Source organism: Pezoporus flaviventris, unplaced genomic scaffold (assembly GCF_033815535.1).
Source record: "Pezoporus flaviventris isolate CSIRO_AGI_PZ_B2104156 unplaced genomic scaffold, CSIRO_AGI_Pfla_v1 ptg000027l, whole genome shotgun sequence".
In the NCBI taxonomy this organism is placed as follows: domain Eukaryota; kingdom Metazoa; phylum Chordata; class Aves; order Psittaciformes; family Psittacidae; genus Pezoporus; species Pezoporus flaviventris.
Window position 1 is genome coordinate 1,326,006 of NW_026892575.1, and position 24,550 is coordinate 1,350,555.

At 35.2% G+C, this 24,550-nt stretch overlaps 1 protein-coding gene across 3 annotated transcripts in view; it reads right to left on the reverse strand.

The window, feature by feature from the left end:
• CDH8 (cadherin 8) overlaps nt 1-24,550 on the reverse strand; it is a 153,350-nt gene that overhangs the window by 41,812 nt on the left and 86,988 nt on the right. For all 3 annotated transcript variants that reach the window (XR_009744304.1, XM_061458462.1, XM_061458463.1), the window contains 4 exons: nt 23,145-23,312; nt 19,130-19,317; nt 16,042-16,295; nt 10,962-11,098 (listed from right to left, as the gene is read on the reverse strand). Coding sequence is in view for 2 of the 3 variants with exons in the window: in XM_061458462.1 (XP_061314446.1) it covers nt 10,962-11,098; nt 16,042-16,295; nt 19,130-19,317; nt 23,145-23,312 (747 nt within the window). In the remaining variant the exon portion in view is untranslated. The remainder of the gene's footprint in view (nt 1-10,961; nt 11,099-16,041; nt 16,296-19,129; nt 19,318-23,144; nt 23,313-24,550) is intronic.

Here is a 24,550-nt window from a genome sequence, read left to right on the forward strand (position 1 = left end):
TTACTAAAAGAGTAAAATGTCTGCGGTAGATGTACAAGCCATGCCAGAAAATGTTAACCGAATAAAGCCATATTCTTCAGGCTCTGTTTAGACAAAGTTTTCACTCACTTTAATTTTTTAAAAAATCTTGAATCAATTACCTAAAAATTGCAGAGAAATGAAACATGCCAGCAAAGGACCAAAGAGACATTGTTCTTTATTTTGCTTTAGCAGTGACATTCCACCTAACCCTGCACTGAGTCTTTGCCTGTCATTGTAGTAGCAAAGTGATGCAAGCAGACCATGTTGGCATGCACTTTGCCCTTTCACTTCAAGGCCTGATGTGGCTTCTACTGAAGTCAGTCAGCTCTTTTCTACTCTGGAAGCCTAACCTAGTCTCTGTTCTTAGTATTACATTAGGTCTCTACTACATTCTAAATAAATTAAGAATTAAAATGTAAACATAATTTAAATTAAATCAGGGACTTCAGCTGGGCACTTTGACTTCAAAGTATCAACTTGGATTTATATAATCAAACTGTATTTTAAGAAAGTACATTCCTTTTGCACAGATACAATACATATTGATGGAATCAGTTAGTCTTTGTTTTCCTTAACTGAGGGCAGGCTATAATTTGACATTCAAATGCAACCTCCTTGTTAGTTTTCATATCATTAAGCTGTGCAGATATACAGCAGTCGAACAAACCAATACTTTGTGAATTGTAAGCTACATTTGCAAAACTAGGAAATATTTGCAATTTTTTTTACAGAAGCATCATATTTTATTTGGCGTGTATGAATGATATTGTCTTATCTGAATGAACAGACAGATCCGAAGGACTTGGAAAGGAAAAACTAAATTGGAAAAGCAAAACATCCCCTCAAATGCAGTTACAGCTGTGAAGAGGGTCTCTTGTACCATAACTCCAGTTATAAGGGAATATCAAAATACACCGTTCTGTTTAAATTTTGCCATGCATAGTAAGAGAGGAAAAGTTATCTACTGCTGCAATGTGACTGAGAATGAGGTGCCATGGTCAGCAAGCTGTAATTTTATCTTTGAGGAAGCCGAGGATGTTGAAACTAATTTATATCCGCCCTAGAGCTGGAAGGGAATGGGAAGCATAGGCACCCCTTGTGCCACTCTCTCAAAACCCCATCAGCCCAGAAACTCAAGGGTTTATGGTTATTATAAACCACCTTGAATGGCAAGTTCTTTTTAATCACAATGCATATGTTTTAAAAGCCACTGTAGTGTCACCACCTCCCACTTATTTTTCATGGACTCCAAAAAGAAGGTGCTAGAAGATATAGTAGATACTAGATGTACTCAATAACACAAGTACTTGTTACATGTAACCCACATGCTGCATAAGAGAGTGATTAGACTGCATGGGATATGCACTAGGAGAGATAAAGGGGGATACTCAAGCAGAGGAACAAACGGATGGGATGAGGCTTGAAAAGAGTTCGGAGGGGCATCCTGATCAGACTCTGTAGCAGCTTTTTGATATTTGAATAGCAATTTTAGGTACTTGTTTCTTGTCAGAAGCTCCAGATGCAAACAGCATGTCCCTAGATAGTGTTCTTCTGCATATCTAATTTTGACCACAGCGAGCTTTATATTCATCGTGACACATAATCAAGATATATGTGACACATCAATATGAGTAAACAAATACATAACTCTAAATAAATTATTAGCAAAGCTGCTTGAGCGGGTTGTATTGGAAGCTGCTGTAATCATGTCAGGTTGATGACAATGAAAATAATTCTGGTTTATTCTCAGATCCTACATAAATCCTTAAGGGAAGAAAAAATAAAAAATGTACAGTGCCAACATCCTTCCACCCACATCTATCCAGAGATAAAACTTAAACAAATGCTGGCAGTAAACAACCTGCATTTCTGACACATTATAGTGTTATTGAGCCTTATTGGTCTCTAATGAGGATGCAAGTCAGGATGTAGTTTGAAGTTATGTCACCTTCAGTAAATGAACCATGTCACATACTCCACTGGTGAATTGTTACGATTACAAAAATTAAAAATATGGTTTAAGCTTTAGCAGCTATTACCACTGGCTTTAGAAACTATAGAGAAGGCAAGCTAGAAATGGTGGAATTTATACTGTTACATTTTTTGCAAACAACAATGAAATTTAAAAAAAAAATGAAAAGGAAAAGGAAGAAAATTACACCTAACTTCAAGAATATGCAATAGCAAAACAGCATTTGTAACCTGTGGAAGCATTATTTTACAGACCCATCATTTTAACAAAACTCACACTACTATAAGCTTTTGAAGAAAGTTTTTTCCACTTCCTTGGAGAAGCAACCAATTGGAGGAAAAATAGGTCTGGCAACGGGGCCTACAGAAAATCACTGTGAACCACATCTTTCTGTGATCTTTATTATAGACACTAGCAATAACAGCAGTGTGATGAAATGCTGCTGGCTCTTGCTTTTTGTAGAGGACAGCACCACAAACCTAATTCAGATTCCAGATTTTCTGAGGCAGTGTGATGCCTGTATTGTTGTGAGGAAATAACATGTTTTATTTCTAAATATAACAATAAGAAAAAAGATTCCAGAAAATAATATGATGCCATTAAGTGACAGAAAAGGATTTGTTTCAAAAATAAACCGGTGAACAGGAAGGAAGAAAAGTGATTGAAAAAAGGTTTTAAGTTACAACAAATGTACTTGGGCATGATTTGCTGCTGTGTTGCTCAATTCCAGCTTAATCAAGAGAGTTGTGCTAGCATGAATAAGTCAGGAATCTGGCCCACACTTTAAAGCAATTATTTTGTTAATATGCTAATATATCATGCATATTAAAATGTTATAAAATATTGACTTAGATATGCAAGGTCTTATTGTCAATTATAATTAGCTATGAAATTTTATAATGACTAGCAGCAATAATAATAACAATAAACAGACTGAGGACAAGATGTCTGGAATATTTTGTTTCTTTCAAAAGATATCATGATTAAAATAAAATAATAGCTCAAATGAAATCCCTCTCTTACTGATAGATAAAACATCAAAATATTTTAATAAAAAAATTATTTAAAAAGGATTTATTATAGAAATATTTAAAAAGGATTTATTATAGAAGTATTTAAAAGTCATTCCCTTCCTGGGACTTATTTTTGTAACAGTACCATTTAATTACTCTTCTGTTTCCTTTGCAGATAAAATATTGCTGGATATGCCAGATTTGAATCAGGAGTCTAGGATTTTGCATCAAGCCATTCTTACTAGCACACCCTCAGCAATAAGCAAAAAAGATCTCCCCAGCATGTCAGTATGTACCTTTAAAAAAATCCTCTCCTCTTTTTTTTGGCCAGAAAATACTATCATTCTTTGCTATCCAGCAACTTTGCTGGAAGTTGCTCAAAGCTTCCTACCCTGAGTAGGGTCTTCATTCTAGAAAGAAATGTGCTTGATTGTCTAAAACAACATTGTTACAAACCTCTACTCTGACCAACTCCCTTGCTTCAGCCTTACAGAAAAAACAGTGCAGATTTTAGTCACATTCCACTTAAAGTTAAATGAATTCAGCACATCAAACTAGATGAATACTACACAGTATTTTTAAGATTAACCATATTTTATTCAGAAATTCTAATTCAAATATGCAAAATGCAGATGGCCAGTTGTTAGTTGTTCAGTTAACAATGCACTCATTTTGCTAATATGATACGTATATTGTCAGTTTAACCATGTTTCCAGTTTTCTCAAAGTAACTTCACATGAATTAGTCAAGCATGTTTTCACTAATGACCCTCATATTCCTTACATGAATCCCTATCTGTTTTGTGCCCCAGAAAGCTTTATTCCCTTCTAAAACACCACCTAGTATTCTAACCTTGTTTTTTTAACTCTGAACAGTGTTCGCAATTCCAGTATGTTTTGTGAAATCAACGTTTGTAAATCTAGAACTAAGATGTCTGGCCTGGTTTATAATCCCCTGAAACCAGAAATAAAGGAAGTTAATCTGTTCATGCAAATCTCTCTCCTTTTCCTTGCCATAATTATCTTTATTACCTCCTCTGACTTTTATTTTGCACTGAATTACTCAGATGCTTTATTCACAGCTGCCTGACATACTTTCCTCTGAAATCAGAGGTTGCTAACGTCTATTCAGCATCCCATACCTGAATTTCAATGCTTGCTCCTGAGCTACTGAGACTGTTTTATATAGAGATTGTTTCATAAGTACACTCCATTTCCATTTGTATTTTCTCATAACATGGCCACTCCCATGCTATTATCCATCAGGATCACCCCTCCTGCTATTCTTGATCTGTGGAAAATGCTAATGGGAAACTTTGTGAAATGTCTGCACTTTCACAGCTGAAAACTGCAGACTAGATTTATATGATACACCCACTCTCCACTGACCAGTAGCAAATGCTCCATGACCCATTAGAATCTGTGGATTTCTAAGTTACCCTGTATTTATGCACAAACAAATAAAACTTACCTTAGTGAATTCTGTGTTTCTGTGCAAAAATGATGGTTTAGCTATTTTGAGTTCCACTAAGCCAGAAAAAAAAGGGTCAAGTAAAAAAGGTTAATATTCCTGAGCTTTTCTGGTTTAAACCTCCATAAAGGCTTATTCCTTTTCTTCTAAAACTTCCTGAAATTTACTCAGCCCTAAATTAGAGGTAATTATATGATGTATGAAAGTAACTCCCTAAAGTGTTAGAATTATTGGTAATAATGCCTATAGTAATTTTTACAATAAAAGGCTAAACAAGATTAAATAAATGACAACATGAGTAAAGGTATTGATGGCATTAAAGAGTATATTGTAGCTGAAGGCTTATTCTGAAGAGTAATTATATGTCTCTTCCTTTTTAATTAGTGTCCTTGTAAATTTTAAAGGAGTATACAATACAGATAACTGTAGTAGAGCATGTGCTGGGTGATGATTCAATTATTGTATTTATATTCTTGGTAAACCATAAAGAGTCTTTCTGGCTTTATGCCCTTTCCCATTAGATGATAGAATTGCCTCATACTTCTTCATTTCTAAAGAATGCAGTCGGTATGGGTAATTACCTTTGTCAGATAAAGCTCACAGCTTTGTCCTTGAGATTCCTATGCTCTGTGCCTGGAAAATATTTATCGTGGTCAAGTCCCCATTTACATTTCAAGATCTTGTCTAAAGTTTCATCTATTGCTTTGACTAATAATTCACAAGATTTTCTACTAGTTGTGGCAGTTCTGGTACTTTGCCAAGTACTTAGGGAGGGAGATCAGCTAGCCACTAGTATGCTTTTTGTTTGGCAAGTGAAGCTGAATACTGAGAATCTTTTGATAAAGCAGTCAATCAACATGAAAATAATAGCTCCATGACTGCAGTGCCTGGAGAATAAGAAAAACAGAAATTCCATTAAAGCACTTCATTCAGGGATTTAAAACTTGGCTAACAGCATTGCCCTAAGCTAAGAGAAATACACTCTCCCAGGCAGTCCGGCACCAGCTTTGGAATTCCCCAGTGAACTGATCTGTTGCATGTGTACACGTATGACGCACAGAGTTTTCAGGAGGGGGAGAAGTTTTAGAAAAGCCTTCTAACCAGACACAACAGAACAAATGGATGCATGCTTCCTCTCTGTATTTCCCAGTATGTTGGGGAAGGCTTGAGTCTCTACTAATTATAAAAGAACTGGTCTATGCCTAAACACACGCACGGTAGCTGCTATTCAACCTGAATGCAGTCTAAGGAATCAGACCTGCACACAGTCATAAAAAAGGCTGTGAAGAAAAAATAAATCTTGAGTAGCCCACTCAGTGTCATGTCAGGTGAAAGAAAGCTTGGGGACTTTAAAGAGATCATCATTTAGCTGTCTTTAAAGTTTATGAGCTGTGGTTTCTGTTGGTGTGTTTTTCACAAATCTCAGAGTCTGACAACTAGAATATGTTTAGAAGTTTTTTCTTGTTGAAATCTACGGTATCATTCAATGAATTTCTGCTATGTAATATACATATTCTGGAGGAAAGGCTTACCTAATTTTTTAAAAAAAGAATTCCAGATAAGCATGGCTAATAGTGAATGCATTATAGGATACTTTTTGTTTTCAAAGAATTCACTAGAATTCTGTATCACAAGCATATCTCAGCTCCAGTTTAGGGGGGATAAGTATGCAAATATAAGGATATGCATATTTAAATGGGAGAAATATTGTGCAGTTAAATTATCTTACTAGTACACTTCTTTCTTGCCTAAGTTAAAACAGGTTCTCTGAGATAAGTCTTCGCTTTGGTTTCAAAACCACATTAGTTCTCCATTTATTACTGCTTTTGTTATACCAATTAACCAGCAATGACTGAAAACCAGGGCAGTTCCTTAGCATTAATGAGGCACACTGTGAGGATGCTGGGGAAGTATCTGCTATGTGGCTGTTACAGCCACTAGAAGATAAAAATGGAAATCTATGGAGCTGGAGGCAGAAGGAAGATAGAGCTCAATTATTACATGCCTTATACATTTAAGACAATCTGATAGCTTGAATGACCAGTGATTCTGATTTCCTGTGCAAACCGCAGCAAAAATGTTTGATAAATAAACCATGGCTATTTGATTTTTGTTTAGTAGCTGAGCAGCATTGAAAACACATAACTTAGGAAGTCCTGCAAAACCTGTACAAAAAACTGAGAGAATCCCAAGGAGGTTAGCCCAGCCTGAACTCTGCTCTGCTTCACTGCCCAGGAAAATTGCTAACCAGTTAATGCAACACAAGCATGTCAATGGGAACAGTAGTTATAGCTATAATTGTAACTTATACAAACTAAAAAATGGATTCGTGTGTTCAGATGAACGGGATTAGTGTCTTGACTTTACTGAATAGCAGAAAATTCCATTTCAAAAAAGGACTAAGGAGCCAAAGATGTGATGAGCCTTTGTACACACAAAAAAGACGCACCAAAAGAAATGTCTGTAAGTTAATAATTCATTCTCACTGCACTGCAATTCAGGCTCTCAGAGAATATTTGCATATGTCCCCAGATTCCTTTCCTGTTCAGGGCATAGCTCCAGAGAGCCCAAACATACGAGCAGCAGCGTCAGCCCCAACTTACAAAGCAAGCCCCAATTTACAAAGCAAGGATCTATCCACCCCTGTTCTCTCAAGCATCTAACTAAAATAAACCTCCCAGCTATTTTAAGCTCATCTAAGTCTCAACTACACCACAAAACAATAAGCGATCTCGTTATTCCACTATTTAAAATCCAGAGTCAGTGAGGAAAAACAAAGTTCACCCTTTATATCCACAGACCAAAAGGTATATTCTCATGGAAAGTGCATTTTTGCCAGGGAGCCTCCATTACAGCCTTTAGCCTGTAATCACCTAGATATTCCGGCTCCTGACTTACTCTGCAGAGTGAAATTGGATGTATAGTAATGTGGAAAGAAAATTTAAGAATCAATTCATGGGGGCAATATCTTTCAGTATTACTCTTGTTTTGAGTGTCAACACATGTATTTCTTCTGCACATCCTAAGCCTGTATTTCAGAGTGATCTTTCAAAGATGTCAAAGTTCTTTGTAAAATTCTCTTCTCCTAAGAATCCATGTGACAGAGTTCATCAACATTCTGCTCTGCTCTCCTGAGACCTCAGTTGGAGTATTGTGTATAGTTCTGGTGTCCTCAATATAAAAAGGACATGGAACTGTTGGAACAAGTCCAGAGGAGGGCCATGAGGAATGGGTTGCCCAGGCACACTGTGAATCCCTGGCAAAGTTCAAGGCAGGTTGGACAGAGCCTTGGGTGACATGGTTTAGTGTGAGGTGTTCCTGCCCATGGCAGGGAGGTTGGAACTAGATGATCCTAAGGTCCTTTTCAACCCTAACTATTCTATGACTCTGTGATTCTATGACTTGAACATAGAGGAGTGACCACATGACCTGAGAGGAAAAAAGTTAAACAACAAATAAGCAATAATTGATCTGACAGTATAAGAAATCATACAGTAGAAAGAAATGTGCAAAGCAAATGGAACATTTAAGAGTAAACAAATTGAAGGGTATTAGTGGAGAGGATTGAAGCTGCAGCAGGAACTTATCTACTGATTTTTGACTATACTACTGCAAAATGTATAACTGTATGTGAAATAATTAAACTGTATGTGAAATACTCAATATCACCTGTACCACATTAATCACATTCAGTCCAGTCTTTTTCACTCATCCCTCTTTGCATTGTTTCAACTTTAGTTACCAAAAAAAGATTCAGATGGATATTTGAAGAATTATCTCTAGGGGGCATGCAAACAGTATGTAGCCCACCTCAGTATTTCCACCAGCAGCTAAGGGATGATACAAAAGAATAACTTTGTCATGGTGACAGCAGAAAACTGCCAAAAACTGCTGGTGTTTGAAGCACAAATTTAGCTGCAGATAACTTACCAGCACCAAGTTCTGAAAAAGAGATTTGTATTTTGGCAAAACTTGGTGTTTACCTATGAAAGCATTGATACAGCAAGGTATATTTAGGATCTCCTATGGTGGGAATCAAGAAAAAACAAACACTATCAGGACTTGTGATTAGTAAGCACGTTTAATGGCTAAGAAATGGTCTGCTCATTGCCCCACAGGAACAGAGGTGAGCTTTGAACTGAGTCCGGGTAGCAGGTAGCCTAAGAAGAGAAAATGCTCTCATACGAATGATGCTGACATATTTATTTTTATGGGAGAAATCGTCAGTCCATTAATATTATTGTTGCTGAAAGTATAATGACACACTTTCTATTTTCTTTTGCTGCTTGTGTCTGCCTCCAACAGATTTCTATTACTTTATAACAGATTTTGCTTATTACCGTGTTGGAAAAAAAAAATCTAAAAATGCCCATTACACCCTGCTTGACAGTTCTATGAACAAATTTAGTTTCTGCTTGAGGAGTTTAAAAATAATTTCTCTTAAATAAGCAAAGATAGTAGTCTACAAAATTAAGCTCTTGTTTTATGTAAATGTCAAATAATTATATTAGGAATGTGAAAATAAGCCATCAGCAGGAATGCAAATGCTCAGAACAAGATTGGCATTATTATTTTCATAGCCTGTCTAATAAGAGGCAATTTTACAGCAATGAGAGACGCTGAGGCACCCATGAAGTCTAATGACAATTTCTTGCAAAATTCTTGAGCATAATTATGTTTTAAAATTCTGAAGATGCAACAGGCAGACTTTATTCTGATGTAGCTTAGTGAAGTGTCCTTCTGTTAACTTTGGTCTGACACACACGTATAAGGGAGATTAAAAGTTGAATTGGAGGAGTTTCTTGAAAAGTCATTCTTTTTATTTTGTTCTCATTTTGACTTTTTTTGAGGAAAAAAATGTAAAATCACTTTAGATCATACTATCCCAATGTCTGGAAACTTTGGATCAAAAATGAATAATTCTGCTTTCCATGCTGCTGGTAAGTTTCATGATCTGACTTTCCTCATGTGCTGAGAAATTGGCATGGAAATTTTATATCTTTCATCTTTAAAGTCATCAAAATTATTCACAGTTTTGATATTAATCTGGGAAAAATATGCCGTATGAAACTAGAGCTTGCTTACTTTCCTTATGCAGTTCTACTCCCTGTGTCGACTTGGTTTTCCTGCAAGCACAAGATATTAATGCTAATTTATAAAAGCAGTGTTTGCCTGCAAGATTTAACAGTAATTAACAGGTCACGGTTGGCACTACTGGCAATGAAATGCACACATTGTTACAGTAGGTCATAGGAGTACCATTTATAGGGGTTGTAAGCTGAGAGCCCAATTTATGCTCAGACCTGTCTTTCTCACTTCTGTATGCCATTTCAGTTACCTGTCACAGGTTCCTAACATGTTTGTGTCTGAAAACAAGTACCACAGAAAAATATTGCACAACAAAAATGGGCCCTATAAACAAATTTTATCCTCCCATTCATTATTGTCACAGCTACAGTACTATGAGCATTAAGGGTTCTGCATCATAATACTATATCCTTTGAAAAAGATACTCTGGGGGGAAAGCCAGCATTAACATCACCCTATTTTCTACATGCAAGAATTAGCAGCACTGATCATAGGACTCAGAAGACAAATATTCTTTGAACAATGTGTCAAGTGTGTATGCACATATGGGAATTATGCATATACACGGATTGCAGAATAGATACATCAGCAGAAACATCTTCGTAGTTTGTGTTTCAGTTATGATGATGACATGGGATGACAGACCTACATTCTGAATCTGTTCTTCTGCTTCAATATGTCAAATGTATAGCCTAAAATAGAGTGCTAATATTAATAAGAAATTGTATTGTCATATGCGATCCTGTCAGCAGCGCCTACAATTCCAAGTTAATCAAGAATTGTTCTTGATTACAATCTTCATGATTAAAATTGAGGATGAGGGTGACACTCCTAGCTCCCAAGGACTCAGCTGTGCAGGTCAGCCACAACAGTTTTGTGGATCTGAACAATCCATGTTCTTGTTTATAGCTGTATATGAGCAAGTGCATTCATATGTATAAAACAGGACTAGTTTAATGCAACATTACCCATACTCTTAATCATTTATGGTACTGAAACATAATATCACTCAGTGTTAAGAACTTCTGGGTTGAGTATACAATTTACTTCTACAGTAGCAAAGCTTTATTTTTTTTGCTGTTTTAATATAACTAAATGTAAGGCTTTGTTTGTGGGATTTTTAAAATGTTTTTTAACATTTTACCCTATATACCATGTACATATGTGCTCATGTATCTCTTCAAAATATATACTGCTATAGGCACTGAAAAAACCCAGCAGTTTTGAAAACTAAAAGATAGAACTTCAGCAAAAAGTAAGTTTTCTTTCCAAAATCCTGTAATTTAAAAATCCAGTGGGTTTTACTTTTTACTGAATTATATAGTTTCCACTGCACATGCTGTTAAAATCCATTATAAACCAAACAGAACTGGAAGTCAGTATATACAAATACTCACTAGTTTCAGTAGCTACAATAGTTATGTTGTGCCACATATTCGTTTCTCTGTCCAGTGGTGTTGCCAGAGTTATTTTCCCATCTTCTGCATTAATGTTGAACTGTCTCTCAAGGTCGGTATGCCGATCAATGGAAAACCTACAAAATAGACATCTCTGTAATCTACTTAATGAACCTGGTGTAATACATACAACCACAAGACAATCTAGGGAGCCCTCCGAGAGCTGCAGTTTTATAGCCAAATGCATTGAGAAGCTCAATAGCATGATAATTTATAAGACAAAATGAAAAACTGAGACTAAAAAAAGTTATAATTATTGCCTAAGGAGTAATTAGCTGTATGCCCAGTGTGAAGGTCATAAAATGCCCTCGGGTTCACTGGATAACATCTTTGAAAAACGGTGCTGATCAAGAGTTAATTACATAATCCATCACATTTATTAGACAGTTTCTATTGTATTTCACAGCTACTGATGATAATTTCAACAGTAATGTATTAAGCACACAAAAATGGTGGGCTTCATGGTTATTTTAAAAAGGGCTGAATAATATTATTTTACCAATAAATTTCAGATTAATGAGGCATGAACTATTCACCAAGCGTATTATCTGGTTATGGGTCAAGGAGCTCCATGGGTAGAACACAGTGAATCACCATTTTCCCATAAAACACTTCAAACCCTGAAGGACTCATTGTTTTACGGATTGACATCACTGATTTTTAACAAAACAAGTTTCATCTGACAGGCAGTTGGAGTCTGCAAATGTTAGTGTCCGGGTAAGTTATGCAGTCTCAACAGAGTCAGCTTGTCAACAGGAAGGAGCTGCAGTAGGTTGCTCCAACGGTGCATTAAGCAGGATGATGATTTAATGCTTAGAACAGGATCTCCAGGAAAGCTTTTATGTTTGTCCATTTTCACAGAGTTATTTTATTAATGCATTATTTGCAAAAAGAAACTAAATCACAAAATTAAGCCTTCCAATTTTTTGACAGGAAAGTTACAAAATGAGAGTGTTTAGTGATAAACTATTGATACTGTTCAACAAAAATTGACTTCAAGGGGTTTTGCTGAATCCTAATTGTGGATTTATATAAAAGTCTTTTAAGCCTTTGTGTCTATGTATTACAGAACTTAACAGCATGCATTGACAATTTTTACATCTGTTCTGCAATATATCTTGGCATAATAGGGTGAGTTAGGATACAGTATAAGACTGGATCACATTATATAGTGGTCAGAAAAGGGACTCAGACTGTCATTTCCTCATTACATTTCTACTTTTTGCAAATATGCTGCTATATTCACTGATAAAAGACCAAGAGTATATTTTGTTACAGTGACAATGGCACAGTTATCTGAAAATCAGTTATTCCATTCTGGTTTATGCTTTATCAAAAGCAATTTCCAAAAAAAACCTGCTTTCAAAGCTCCTTTATATGCTACAATAAACATATTCTGATGAACTCAAACTCATTCCAGCACAACACAATTGATTTTGATAGACACAGCATTAATATCTGATTTCAAAGCTTAGATTATGATGTTCATTTTTTTTTATTTCAGTGACAGATATTTTCATATTTAGAATGAAAGATACATTTCAATTAGGTTGCTTCTGTAGTGCATCCAGTAAGATACAATACACGTTCAAAAATTAGTTCTAAATTATAAAAATTTATCAAAATTTTAATGTTTAAATGTTTACAGACTCTATTACTAAAGATCAAAGCTAGCATAATCATGCTTGTAAGGTAATTAACAACTAACAGACTTAAGAGTGAAAACCCCTGTTTAATTAGGAATTGGGATTTGTTAGACTGAAGTTTTCTGTTTTTAAATTCTGAGAAGAACTAGTTTTACTCATTTAAAAATGAGAAGTTTGGTTAAGAAGAGTACAAGGAAAAATACAAAGTAAAACTCCAAATACATGTGCCTAGAGCTGGGCCCATTCATCTCTATTTGGACACTGAAGTAAACTGAATTTCTAGTGAGCTCCACACACTCAGTTCTCACTGGTTTAATGGGAATTGTCCTGTCCTCAGCATTTCTGAAAATCAGGTCACTTGTGTGGAAGAACGAAGCTGTAGGTACCTAACTTCAGGCAATTGCATTTGAAAATATATGTTCACCTTATTTTGATATCTCCCTAGTTCCAATTAAGGTATTAGAAGTATTCTGATACTAGTGAAGTTAGTAAAAAAATATCTTACAGACTTTCACAGGTTGAAGATTTTACTTAAGAGAATACAAGAACAACAGAATCAACTTTTTTTTTAAGATGTCATCACTTGAAACTCTTTTAATTCTTGATGCTTTTGTAATTATGAAGAAAGAACTGGTATCAGACATTTATGAATGCTTTTGCAGTTCAAAAATGAAATAAAATATGAAATTCTTATATGATATTTAATGTTTACTTGACCTGGGAGTGACATAAATTCCATTGAGATAACACACAATTTTTCCCTAAGGATCAATCCTTTTTGAAACTTCCAATCACAGTCTTCCTGCAGTACAACATTTCAATTATAAAACTGGGAGTGTAACATCTGTGAGTTTATTATATTGCATTTCACCTCACCTCACCCCAAGAGTATTTATTCACAGTGGAAAACCAGCATTCAAAATGAAATATTTTTAACATAAGACATGAGGTTTTACAAGACTAAATAAGAGGTAAAACCCTCTCCTGATTTTAATTTGATAAATATTGCGTACAAAAATAAAAAATTAAAACCTGCAGTGACATAAACCTGGGAAAACTAATAGTACATTTGCAGTTCTGCTTTCATGATAATGGTACTGTAACTCTCTTTAGTGGGAAAGCACCATCAGACCCATAAGCTAGACATAAAACAAAAGAAAATAATATTTTGGGAAACAGTATCTTTCGGAATTGCCCTAAGCCCAGCATAGGTTATTGGGAAGTTTTGGTGTGTATGGGTCTGCTATGGCCATTATAGGAACAACTCCACAGTGGTTTAGCAGATGACCTGCTCCTGCACTATTGCCATTGCTGTTACAACTTAATTTGATCTATTCTTTATTTGCACCGATGTAAATAAGAGCAGAAATCCTTTTTTTTTGCTGCACCTGCTGAGATTTGAATCACAGTATTGACATCTCATCAGTGGTAAATCACTACTGTTTATTAATGTCAGGCAGATTGGACATGCTACTTAGTGACAGATAAACAGCTGTACCATTAGGAATGCAGAAAATATTGTATCTAGGTTTTTAAGACCTGCTGTGAATTAAGAAAATGATCAACTGCTGCCAAAGATAAAATCTCTGTCAATATGAATGGGGAAAACCTGCCACAGTGAAGCTTATCTCTCTACAGAGAAAGACACTGAAGGACAGTGATTTATAGGAGGGCAGATGCAGTGTAAAGAGAAAGATTATTATTCATGCTTTTTTTTTTCTGTGCACTTGGATCATGCTTTGTCCAAGATAATTTACTGCAAGTAAATAGATCACAGTTATGAAATAACAGAAACATGAAATAAGTACTACTGGCATCAATAGATTTGCATGCTAATAATGATCTTTCAAGCCTAATTATACTGTAAGCTAGAATGCACTACTCTTACTAAATAAATGATAGTAAAGCTTTAGAAACTTGCTTAGCCAAATTCCCTGGGTCCATTTCCCAAGAGAGATGCATGTGGCCTAGGTGTGTTAAGATGTGAGTCAGTGATGCATGCTTTTGAAATGGCTAGGCTAGAATGAGACAAACTACTGACCATGTTTACAATTTTCAGCCAAATTTATAAATCCCGTTCACCAGCAGACGTAAAAACTAGCAGGCCCTTATGTAACATCCACTGCAGAGCAGCAAGTAAAGATAAGAGAAATTTTGCTGCTTATTTTAAAAATGCTGGATTATGAAAGATATGATATAGTTAGACTAACCTAATAACTGATATGAAAAGATACTTCATATTCACTGGAGAAACAGACAAGCCTGATGTAAATGACAGTGATTAGAAAATGGTGTCAGGTTATAACAATTAGTATCATCTCCACAATGCTGACTGCTTGTGTAGCTTAAATTCCTTATGGCACTAATGTACAATGATGATTGTTAGAACCTAGACTTACTCCACACATATCTTTACTATGAATTTGATGTTGTGTTTGTTTTCATAACACTTTTAGCAGCTGCACATAGCAAAATGTGTTTTGGAAACACTTGCAGCGTACCATACACAGGAGAAGCGTGCTTATCAAAATCAGATAGAAAACACTGATCTGATGAAACTGGAATAACCAAGTTAGATCATCCAGTATCTGAAGGCAGGCTATAAGGATGCTGGGGAGAGATTCTTCATTAGGGACTGTAGTGACAGGACAAGGGGTAATGGGTTAAAACTTAAACAGGGGAAGTTTAGATTGGATATAAGGAGGAAATTCTTTACTGTGAGAGTGGTGAGGCACTGGAATGGGTTGCCCAGGGAAGTTGTGAATGCTCCATCCCTGGCAGTGTTCAAGGCCAGGTTGGACAGAGCCTTCAGTGACATGGTTTAATGTGAGGTGTCCCTGCCCATGCAGGGAGATTGGAACTTGATGATCTTAAGGTCCTTTCTAATCCTAACTATTTTATGATTCTATGAAAAAAGAGAAAATATTGCAAATCAAAGATGCAAAGTCATATGGGCATAATCATCTCTGACTTTCTGTCTTCAAACCAGGAATGGGTTTAGCCAAAGAAATACAAAACATGTTTTGACAATCTTACAGCTACATGGAACAGGCTCAGCACTGTTAGTGCAGACACTAGCAGATTATTTAAAATAACTGCAAAGATACACTGATGATTCAACCCCATCTGACCTCCTACACCCTATTTTTGATTTTCATTGCTTTCCTGCTGTTTCATAAGACTACTCGTGTGTCAAGGAGCACTTTTGTGATTTTGAAAATTATCTGAACTGATAAATCTAACACTATAAACTGAATTCTACACAAGAATTCTCATAGAAATAAAATGGAATGAGACATTGTCATGTAATGTACTGGAAAGCACACAGTATTCTACCTGTATTTTTGTCAAAGCGAACATTAAAGTAGCACTACCTTATAGGACTGGAGGATACATCAGGGTCATGGGCAGTCACCTGACCAATCACAGAGTTAATAGCAGCATTTTCATGCACTTCCAGTAGGTAAGTAGGTGATGAAAAGACTGGTGGCTCATCAGCATCCTCTACTACAATTTTTACCGTTGCTGTATCCTTGAATGGTCCTCCACTGATGAAGCGAGAATCAATATGAATGTTGGTTGCTTCTACCTTCAGAGTATAGGATTTTTTGGTCTCAAAGTCCAGTGGCTGTTAAGAATGACAAAGATAAATGTTTTTTACTAATGGCCACAGAGAAAGAACAAGTGAATATAATGCTGATGGATGAAAGTTATGTGCATTTAAGCACATTCAGTGAGTTTTAATGTAATCACTTCCCACTCCCAGAAATCCAACCTGTAAATTTTCTAGGCATATATTGATGTCTGTTTATTAACCAGCCTCAGAGAAAACGAGACTGGTTTCTTGCTTTTCACAAAAAATGTACCAAATATTCTCTCTTATGAATTATGCCATTACAATTACATATCAGATAAATACTACAAATTTGTTGGTGATGACGTAACTTGCATACTAATCACGCACTCAATCAGTGCTTTATTATTTGGAGATAAGAAAAAAAAATTACACTAGCTCCACAAAGAATAAATATTTTATTACTTCCAGAACAATGTGAGAAATGCAAAGAACTAGCACTTACTATTTGATGGACATGAGAGGCATTATGTGGAAAAATGTGAATTTGATCATAGAAGAAAACACTTCAACATTACTGCATATTAGGTTTGCACATTATTGCATGTTTCTGTTTATGGGATAAATTAGGTAGACATCTCTTGGGAATTTCTTAAGACTATACCAATTCCTATATCTTTTGTTTTAGTTTGTGGGTGTTTTGGTTTGTTTGCGGTTTGTTTGTGTTTTTTTCCCCAGAAAAAGAACCATGAATCCAATTACTTTATTCTAATGATATACCTGCCATGTCACCATTGTTTTTACTATTTTGCAGTTGTGTTAAAACATAAAAGGTGAAAATGCAATGGGCTTAATGGAAGGAAATACCAAATAAAAACCAAATCTGTGATACTTTTGAATGTTAGGATTTCTCATTATAGGAGATTCAAGTTTGTGTCTTGAAGCACATCAGTATATTCACTATGTAATTCTCTTGTGTCTCACAATGATTCAAAATTCAAAGATGCAAATTGCCAAGCATTGGAAAGGTATTAAGATTTGCATTACAATGTCCCAGGGATAAAAAGAAAAGGACATAGAAACTCTGAATCTGCAATGCAAATACCAGCAAGAGCATAAATAGGAAACTTTAGGAAGTCTGTCAAAGCCTTCAATATGTGTACTTTCAAATTTTGTTGATTTTTTTTCAGGTATGAATCAAGTTCTAATGGGATTTGCTCTTTCTCACAAATGCTAGTAAACACAAGAAAACCTTGCTTCTTTAGCAGCTCTTAAATTAGTAAGCTTTTGCAATAATGAACGGTGATACATAAATCAGCATATTCACAATTTGCCAATCATAGCTCCTGCATCATTTTTTTAATTACCTTTCATATGTTTTACAGAAATGACAGCACCCCAATACAATTAGTCATGCTTAATCAGAACAATATATTGAGAATTTACTCTGCATTGTCTAAAACCCATGAATTTTTGCTGGAGAAAATCTGTTGGTGAACAGTACCCTCCATACATCATCTACTGTAGTAGAACCAAAATTATTATTGCTGTCAAAATGAATATATGAAACAACATTATGCTAGAGCCTCAGTTATGAAACGAAGCTGAGGGAACTGGGGCAAAAGGCTAATTGCCTTAGTTTACAAAGAGGCCACAGAATCCAATAAATAACAGTAAAGAAGATCAGGAATGTATATCATCATTTTCTCTTTAGGAAAACAGAGCTAATTTTAGATAAATATACATCACTTTATTATGCATCTACAGTACTGGCTAACTCAGTGAGAAACATAAAATGCAAACTTTAGACAGACACTCCTCCTGACCTCTTTAATAACAGGTACAAGTTGAGTATTAATTATCTGTACTCATTAATTTTTTTTTCACTGAAATGTCATGTTTTGATGTTCTGGGGTTGTGTGGTGGTTTTTTTTCATTTTTGTTGTTTTCCTTGTTGGTTTTTTGTCTCTTTTTTTTTAAGAAACGAAGATTCATTTCAAATGGTCTGTGCTACATATTTGAAACCTTCTATGCCAGTGCTATAAGTTATATTCATATCCTTTCTTGGAACAGATGAGAATCTGTTCAATCATGAGAATCAGCTCTCTTCTTCCCCAGAAAATAATGAAAATTTAAATCTGCAAATGGTTCATTGACTTTACTAGCAAAGTTTTGTTCTAGATATGGTGTCTCCCCCCATATGTCTGTATATAATTGTGTGCTCCTTCTGTTCTGTACATGCAAACACCTATCACCATGCATACATCAAAACTGTACAAACATAGAATAGGTAACAGAATTGTAGCCTTCTCTAGAGTCCAAATTTGGCACTTTTCATGTGAAACAGTATTGATTTCCTTGATAAGGTTCACTGGAATCACTATTCATCGAGAAAAGAGAATTCAACAGAAGAAAAGGTGGAAGACTAAGCTTCTCACACATAAGGCAATTCAAATAAAATGCTGACTTATTTTTGTCTCTGAAAAGTATTTGACCAAACAATTCAGCAAATCAAATCATAGAGAAAAGATATTTGATTAATACTCAGCCAAGATTTTATGGAATTTTACATCACCAACAAAGCAGATATTATTCTACTCTTCCCTTTTGGAACTAAGGTAGCAAAACCTGCATAATTTGACCACCTGGAAGCCCAGGTAAGATTAATGAATTCTGAGCACTAAAAATACTTCTATGTATGTCCCCCCACTTGTCACCTAAATGGCAATTTTGAAGGACATGGCTAATGCATCCCTTTTTTATCACTTCACTGGCTTGACACTTGACTTATAGATAAAAGAATCCTTGAAAAGCCAGCATCTTATCACACAGTAAAGTCTGGCTATTTGTACAATAAACTTTTTTTTTTATACAAAGATACCATTTACCTTTCTCACTCTAATAATGCCATCCTGAGTTTGGGCATCTGTAGTAATTTCAAATACATCCATTCCATCTCCTTCAATAATATCATAGGATGATTTAGCATTGTCTCCAATATCCAGGTCATTTGCTTTCACTCTTCCTACTGGTTCACCAACAGCAACATCTTCCATTACTGAGAAGTGATACAGACCTTAGAAATAAGATAAAAAGAATAAATATTATGTCTGATTCCAGTATCTCTTCCATGCTCTTCATTTGTTTATACATTCCTGATGCATCTTGAGATGCGCAACTGATACAAACCACATATACACAAGTTATTTACTGAAAGCAGCAAAATGTGTTCCTTATATGGGAATATTCTGTTTACTGTATGTGAATGTTCTTTTTATGACAGTACTATCCTTCTTCTTTGCATGGATACATAGTGTTGGCAAACATAAATATTAAGCTACTTTCAACATTAAAGTATGCAATGCTCTCTACTAGAGACGCTTTTTCTGTAGAAGTTATGGTTTTATGTACATAGTTAGAATACAACTATGAAACCTTGGTTTTTGCTCTGTAGAAAATCATTCTTATATTTTAAAGATGTCTTATATAATCTCAGTTCTTCAAAATTTTTTTTTCCCTTTTAATTTGATTTGGTCTGGTCTGCTTAACTCATTCCACCTCCCTTTTGTGGTAAGAAACTAGCTAAAAAACATTCAAGGAAAATCCGAATATTTGCTTTAAAGGAAACAATAACTTTTCATAGCAACCATCATTGTGTTTACTATTTGGTTGTAGGGTTAGAATAAAATCCACTAGAAAGTGCTAATCAAATTGTCAGTATTTTTCTTTATATTTAGACTTGCTACAAACTTTCTGACCTAAGAAGTGTCAAAAAACTATTTAGAACTTGTAATACATTATTTTAGGTAAGCATATTATTAAAAGAAAACCCTATTTTTTTTTTCCTCTTGGTATTTCACACAGTTAATATCTGATTTAATCAACTGCAGCGCTATTTAGTAGTTAAAATAGTCAAGAGCAATTCAGGGGCAGCAGATGACACCATTAAAATAGGTTTTGACAACGGGTTCTGGACTTGTTCTTTACTGTCCTCACAGTTCTAAGACAATGTGCAGTTTTTACTGTTATGTGCAGCTTGCAGCTTTCTAAAAATAAAATGTTCTGGAGTTGTTGCTTCAACTGTTTGTAGCCTGACTGCAGTAGTAACAGTTGAAAATAAGAAGTAAACTGTGAGGAATTCACAAATACATATATTAGCTGTACATACAGTTCCTCCCCAAGTGATTTTATTTTTTCTTTAATGTCTCTAGGTTATACTATTAGAGATTATTTGGAGATCATCAAAATTCCTCAAGAGCATTCATAATGGCCCACAAACAATGACCAGCCAAAGCAATCAACTGCCTCAGGAGACTACATTCTGTGTTCGTAATTTCTATTGCTGTCCACATTTTGTGGGTTGAATTTTCAGAGACAGCTGATTGCACATTTAAGTTGATATTTTTCTCTCAGATTTATTGAGATAGTTTACAAAATATTGCAAAAAAAATCTATTGTGATGCAGCCCACTCCTTTACATAAATTGCTCTCAAGAATTACAAACTGTCCTGTCAAAAAGTCATAGTGCAGAGTTGATCAAAAATCCACATTAAACATCTTTGAAAACCCCTGGTTTTCACAGCAGTGCAGAGATCTTCTCAGTACATTCCTATGGTAAACTGCCAGGTTAAAACTTCCGTGACTTATAAAATGCCTCTAAATTTATTTCAAAGAGATCACAGAAGTAGTGAAAGTTCATCTTTTTCATTTCTAAAACCCAGGAGGCTAACACTCTTTGAAATCAAACCATAAATATACATTTCTGTCCTGCCTGGAAACAATCAAGCGATAAAACACACTGCTTTCTGAGTTCATTACAATTTATTGTGAAAGCAGCATGTACTACATCTTATGAATTTCTATTTTATTCTGGTTAGGCTCTATTGTAAGTTTGATCCTTTTTTATTTTCCTTTCCAGGCAAATGCAACCCATGCTTCAACAGTGTAAAAAAATGTTCAAGACTTGATCAGCTCTTGTATAAGGCCAGAGTCATGACTAATCTGTAATGCTAGTAGCATGCTATGAATACTTAGTTCTAAATAGCACAATTTGTAATAACATCCAGCTACAATATTTACTGTGGCTCATCCTCACTAAATGCAATATATACACAATAATACAAAGTTACAGTACATAAAGTTGTGTTGTTTTTTTTTTCTAACGAAGTCTCCTAATGGTCAGTTGTCAGTAACAGACAGGGTGGTTGTTCATTGATGGTAGTATGAATTCTTCACTGGAAGGTACCAGCTATAACAACTTCAAAGACAGCAACTCACTCTTTGTTGAAGGAAAACTGATCTACATTTTCCATAGGGAAAATATATTTCAGGGATCTGTGATGCAGTCTTCCTCCTGTTACCCAATGTGTCGCTGTATCCAGATTACAAGAGAACAGACACGAATAAACTGCACAGGGAAAGTACAGTTTCCTCTCTGTATGCATTCACTCCTGTGCTTCCTGCTGAGACCTCCAGCAAATGTACCAATTAGTACCAGTTACGTTCCTGATTTTTGGATCAGCTTTTTTCATACAGGCAGGCAAAGGCTTTTTTTGAGACAGAAAAGTGCTGATACAAATACAAAAGACAGGTAAGCTGGAAGAAGTAGATCTATAATCACTGAGTTAGAGCTACAGTACATTGCAGGTATAAAAGAAATGTCCCTCTGCATTCTGGTGAATGGTTCAGCCAGGAGTCTCACCTATAAGTGTTTACATTATTAGGGAAATTGTCATCATATGTTGGAAAACACTACGACACAAGTGCAAGTAATGCAATGTGATCTGAAGTAAAAATTTATGCACTTATTTTATGAGAGAAAACCTTTTATTGTGCAAACATGATTATCTGCTAAAAAAACTCTCAGATGAGGTAATAGAAATATCTTTGGCAAATAAGCTTTTTCCTCTGCCTGTTTATATTTTTCTTCTCTTTTTATCTGTACGTACATTTTCAAGACTATAGGAGAGTATTTATCCCATGCTGATTACGGGAACAAACCTATTTTATTCTTTGGGTCTTCAGAAAAGGGCAATAGTGGACTTCGGGTCATACATACGCAGGAAAGAATTAATTTTACTTTTTGTGTATTTGTCCCTTCTTAGAAAAACATACTTCTAATAAAGTAAAAATGGCAAAAAGTCTGGATATGAACATTGTCCAGCCCCAAACAGACTCTTAATACCTTACATCTTCAGTTTTTCAGAAGCTGGATAAGAAGGTAAGTTTCTAAAAGTGCATTATATGGCACCTATTCCAAATAAAATTGATCCAGCCATTATGCTCTTCCCTCTTCTTTTTCCTTTTTGCCTTCATCCTTGAAATAGGCTGTAGCCTATTTCTTGTAGAGAATCTCAGCAGCATGCCAAATCATATTAACCTAACTCAGCAAGATATACATTGGAACCACAGTAGTAAATATGGATTTTGAATTAAAGATCATAAATTATCTGCACTCAGACTTATTTACTTTGTTTTCTTCACTATTACCTAATTAGTCAAACCTTTATTTCTTTTTTTATTGGTTTTATATGTCTTTTACTGATGGTTTCACTTGTTTGCATGAAATGGAAACATATATAACAGCAACCAAAACTAGCACTTAGAAATAACTGTACTGAAAGCAAATAAATAAATGAAAAAAGACCCCCAAGTCTTTTTTGTGTGGAAGTAAGAGGGGTAACAAGGAAGACAAAGAGCTCTGTGCACTGATCCCTCTTTCCTAAGCTCTTAATAAGGCAGAGGACTATTAATCTTTCTCTAGTAGCAGCTACATGTCTTAAAATTACATTACAAAGTCAGGCAATATGATGATAAAACTAAGAGCTTGATAAAAAAAAAACAAACAAACCCAGAAACACTATTATTTTCTTATGTAGAACACATACACATAATAGCACTTACTTTGTGCAAACTTTGGCGGATTGTCATTGACATCAGTGAGTTTAATTGTCACTGTTGTAGTTCCAGACAGTCCACCCATATGTCCTCCCATGTCCTTTGCTTGGATGACTACAAAGTATTCCTCTTTGGCTTCTCTGTCCATGTTGGGTAATGCTGTTTTAATGATAGCTACAATAATGAGGGGAAAAAAATATCAGGTAGAGAACTACATTCAGTTTTGCAGATATTTTTACAGATGTGTGTAAATGTTGGTATAAAAACTGAACTATGAAAGGTCCAGTTAAGTTACCCCTTAGTAGTACCAAGGATTAAGAAAAATTTGAGATTTTCAAAAATGTATATTAGAGGTCACCTACCTTGATTTAACTAAAGTGCAATGAAATTGCGGTCCAAACCCCGAGTTAATTATCTATGTGATACATATCAATATTTGCATTTTTTTTCTTGATAAACTTTTTGGTTTCTCTCCTACCTACCATAGAAATCCATCGCTTCCCCACAGAATTTACAAACAGAAGAAAACCACACAGCAAACATACTCTGTAAACATGGTTAACCATTTCTGTCAGATTGTTTCAAATATTTTAAACCCCAAACCATTGTTTAATCAGCTTTTCAATATAATGCAGGCTACAGCTGCTCCTTTAAGTCCTAAATCAAGCACCTGAACTTCTACTGGAGAATGACAGCATGTCTTCCAGTATGTCTTTCAGCACAGTCACCAGTATTGCAAAATCCTGTAGTCACTCTACTATCCTTGCACCGGGAGTGTCACATTTTTGGACAATAATCTCAGTAAGCTGCTACCACCTATTCTATTAGGTTAGGAGTTTTTAAAACTAGAGAAGTAAAAAGATCTGTAGTGTATCAAAATACAAGATGTCAGTAGGCTAGCAGGAAGGTATCTGCAAGGGACAGCCCAATTAAATAGGAAGCCAGATCCACTGCAAACTCCTATTAGGTTTCCAAAACTATAGGTTTCACAAACATCTAACAGAAGAAATAATAAGCTTTTCTTTTTTCTTTTCAAAACTTCTTCACCTGTAACATGGTATTAGAGTCTCAATATTTGATATAGGAAGTTCAGTATTAATTGCTTAATGGTAAATTTGAAAGTGTTCATCACAGTCTAGCAATGTCCACCATAATAAAAATATAATAAGCAACTGAAGAAGTCCCACTAAGCCTAGGAGAAACATCTCTAAATGCTAAATTGAAATACAGCAGTTTTTTTTAATCCTGTTTCTGAATTATACTTTTTTAAAAAAAGAAAAAAGTCATTTGCCTGTGAAAAGAGAGCACACAGTTCAAGTTACTGAATTATCTTAGTGGTTAAGTGAAGTGTAAGAGTGCCCGAGAGGAATGAAATCCACCATTGCAGTGGTTCCTTTAGACCATAGTGCTTG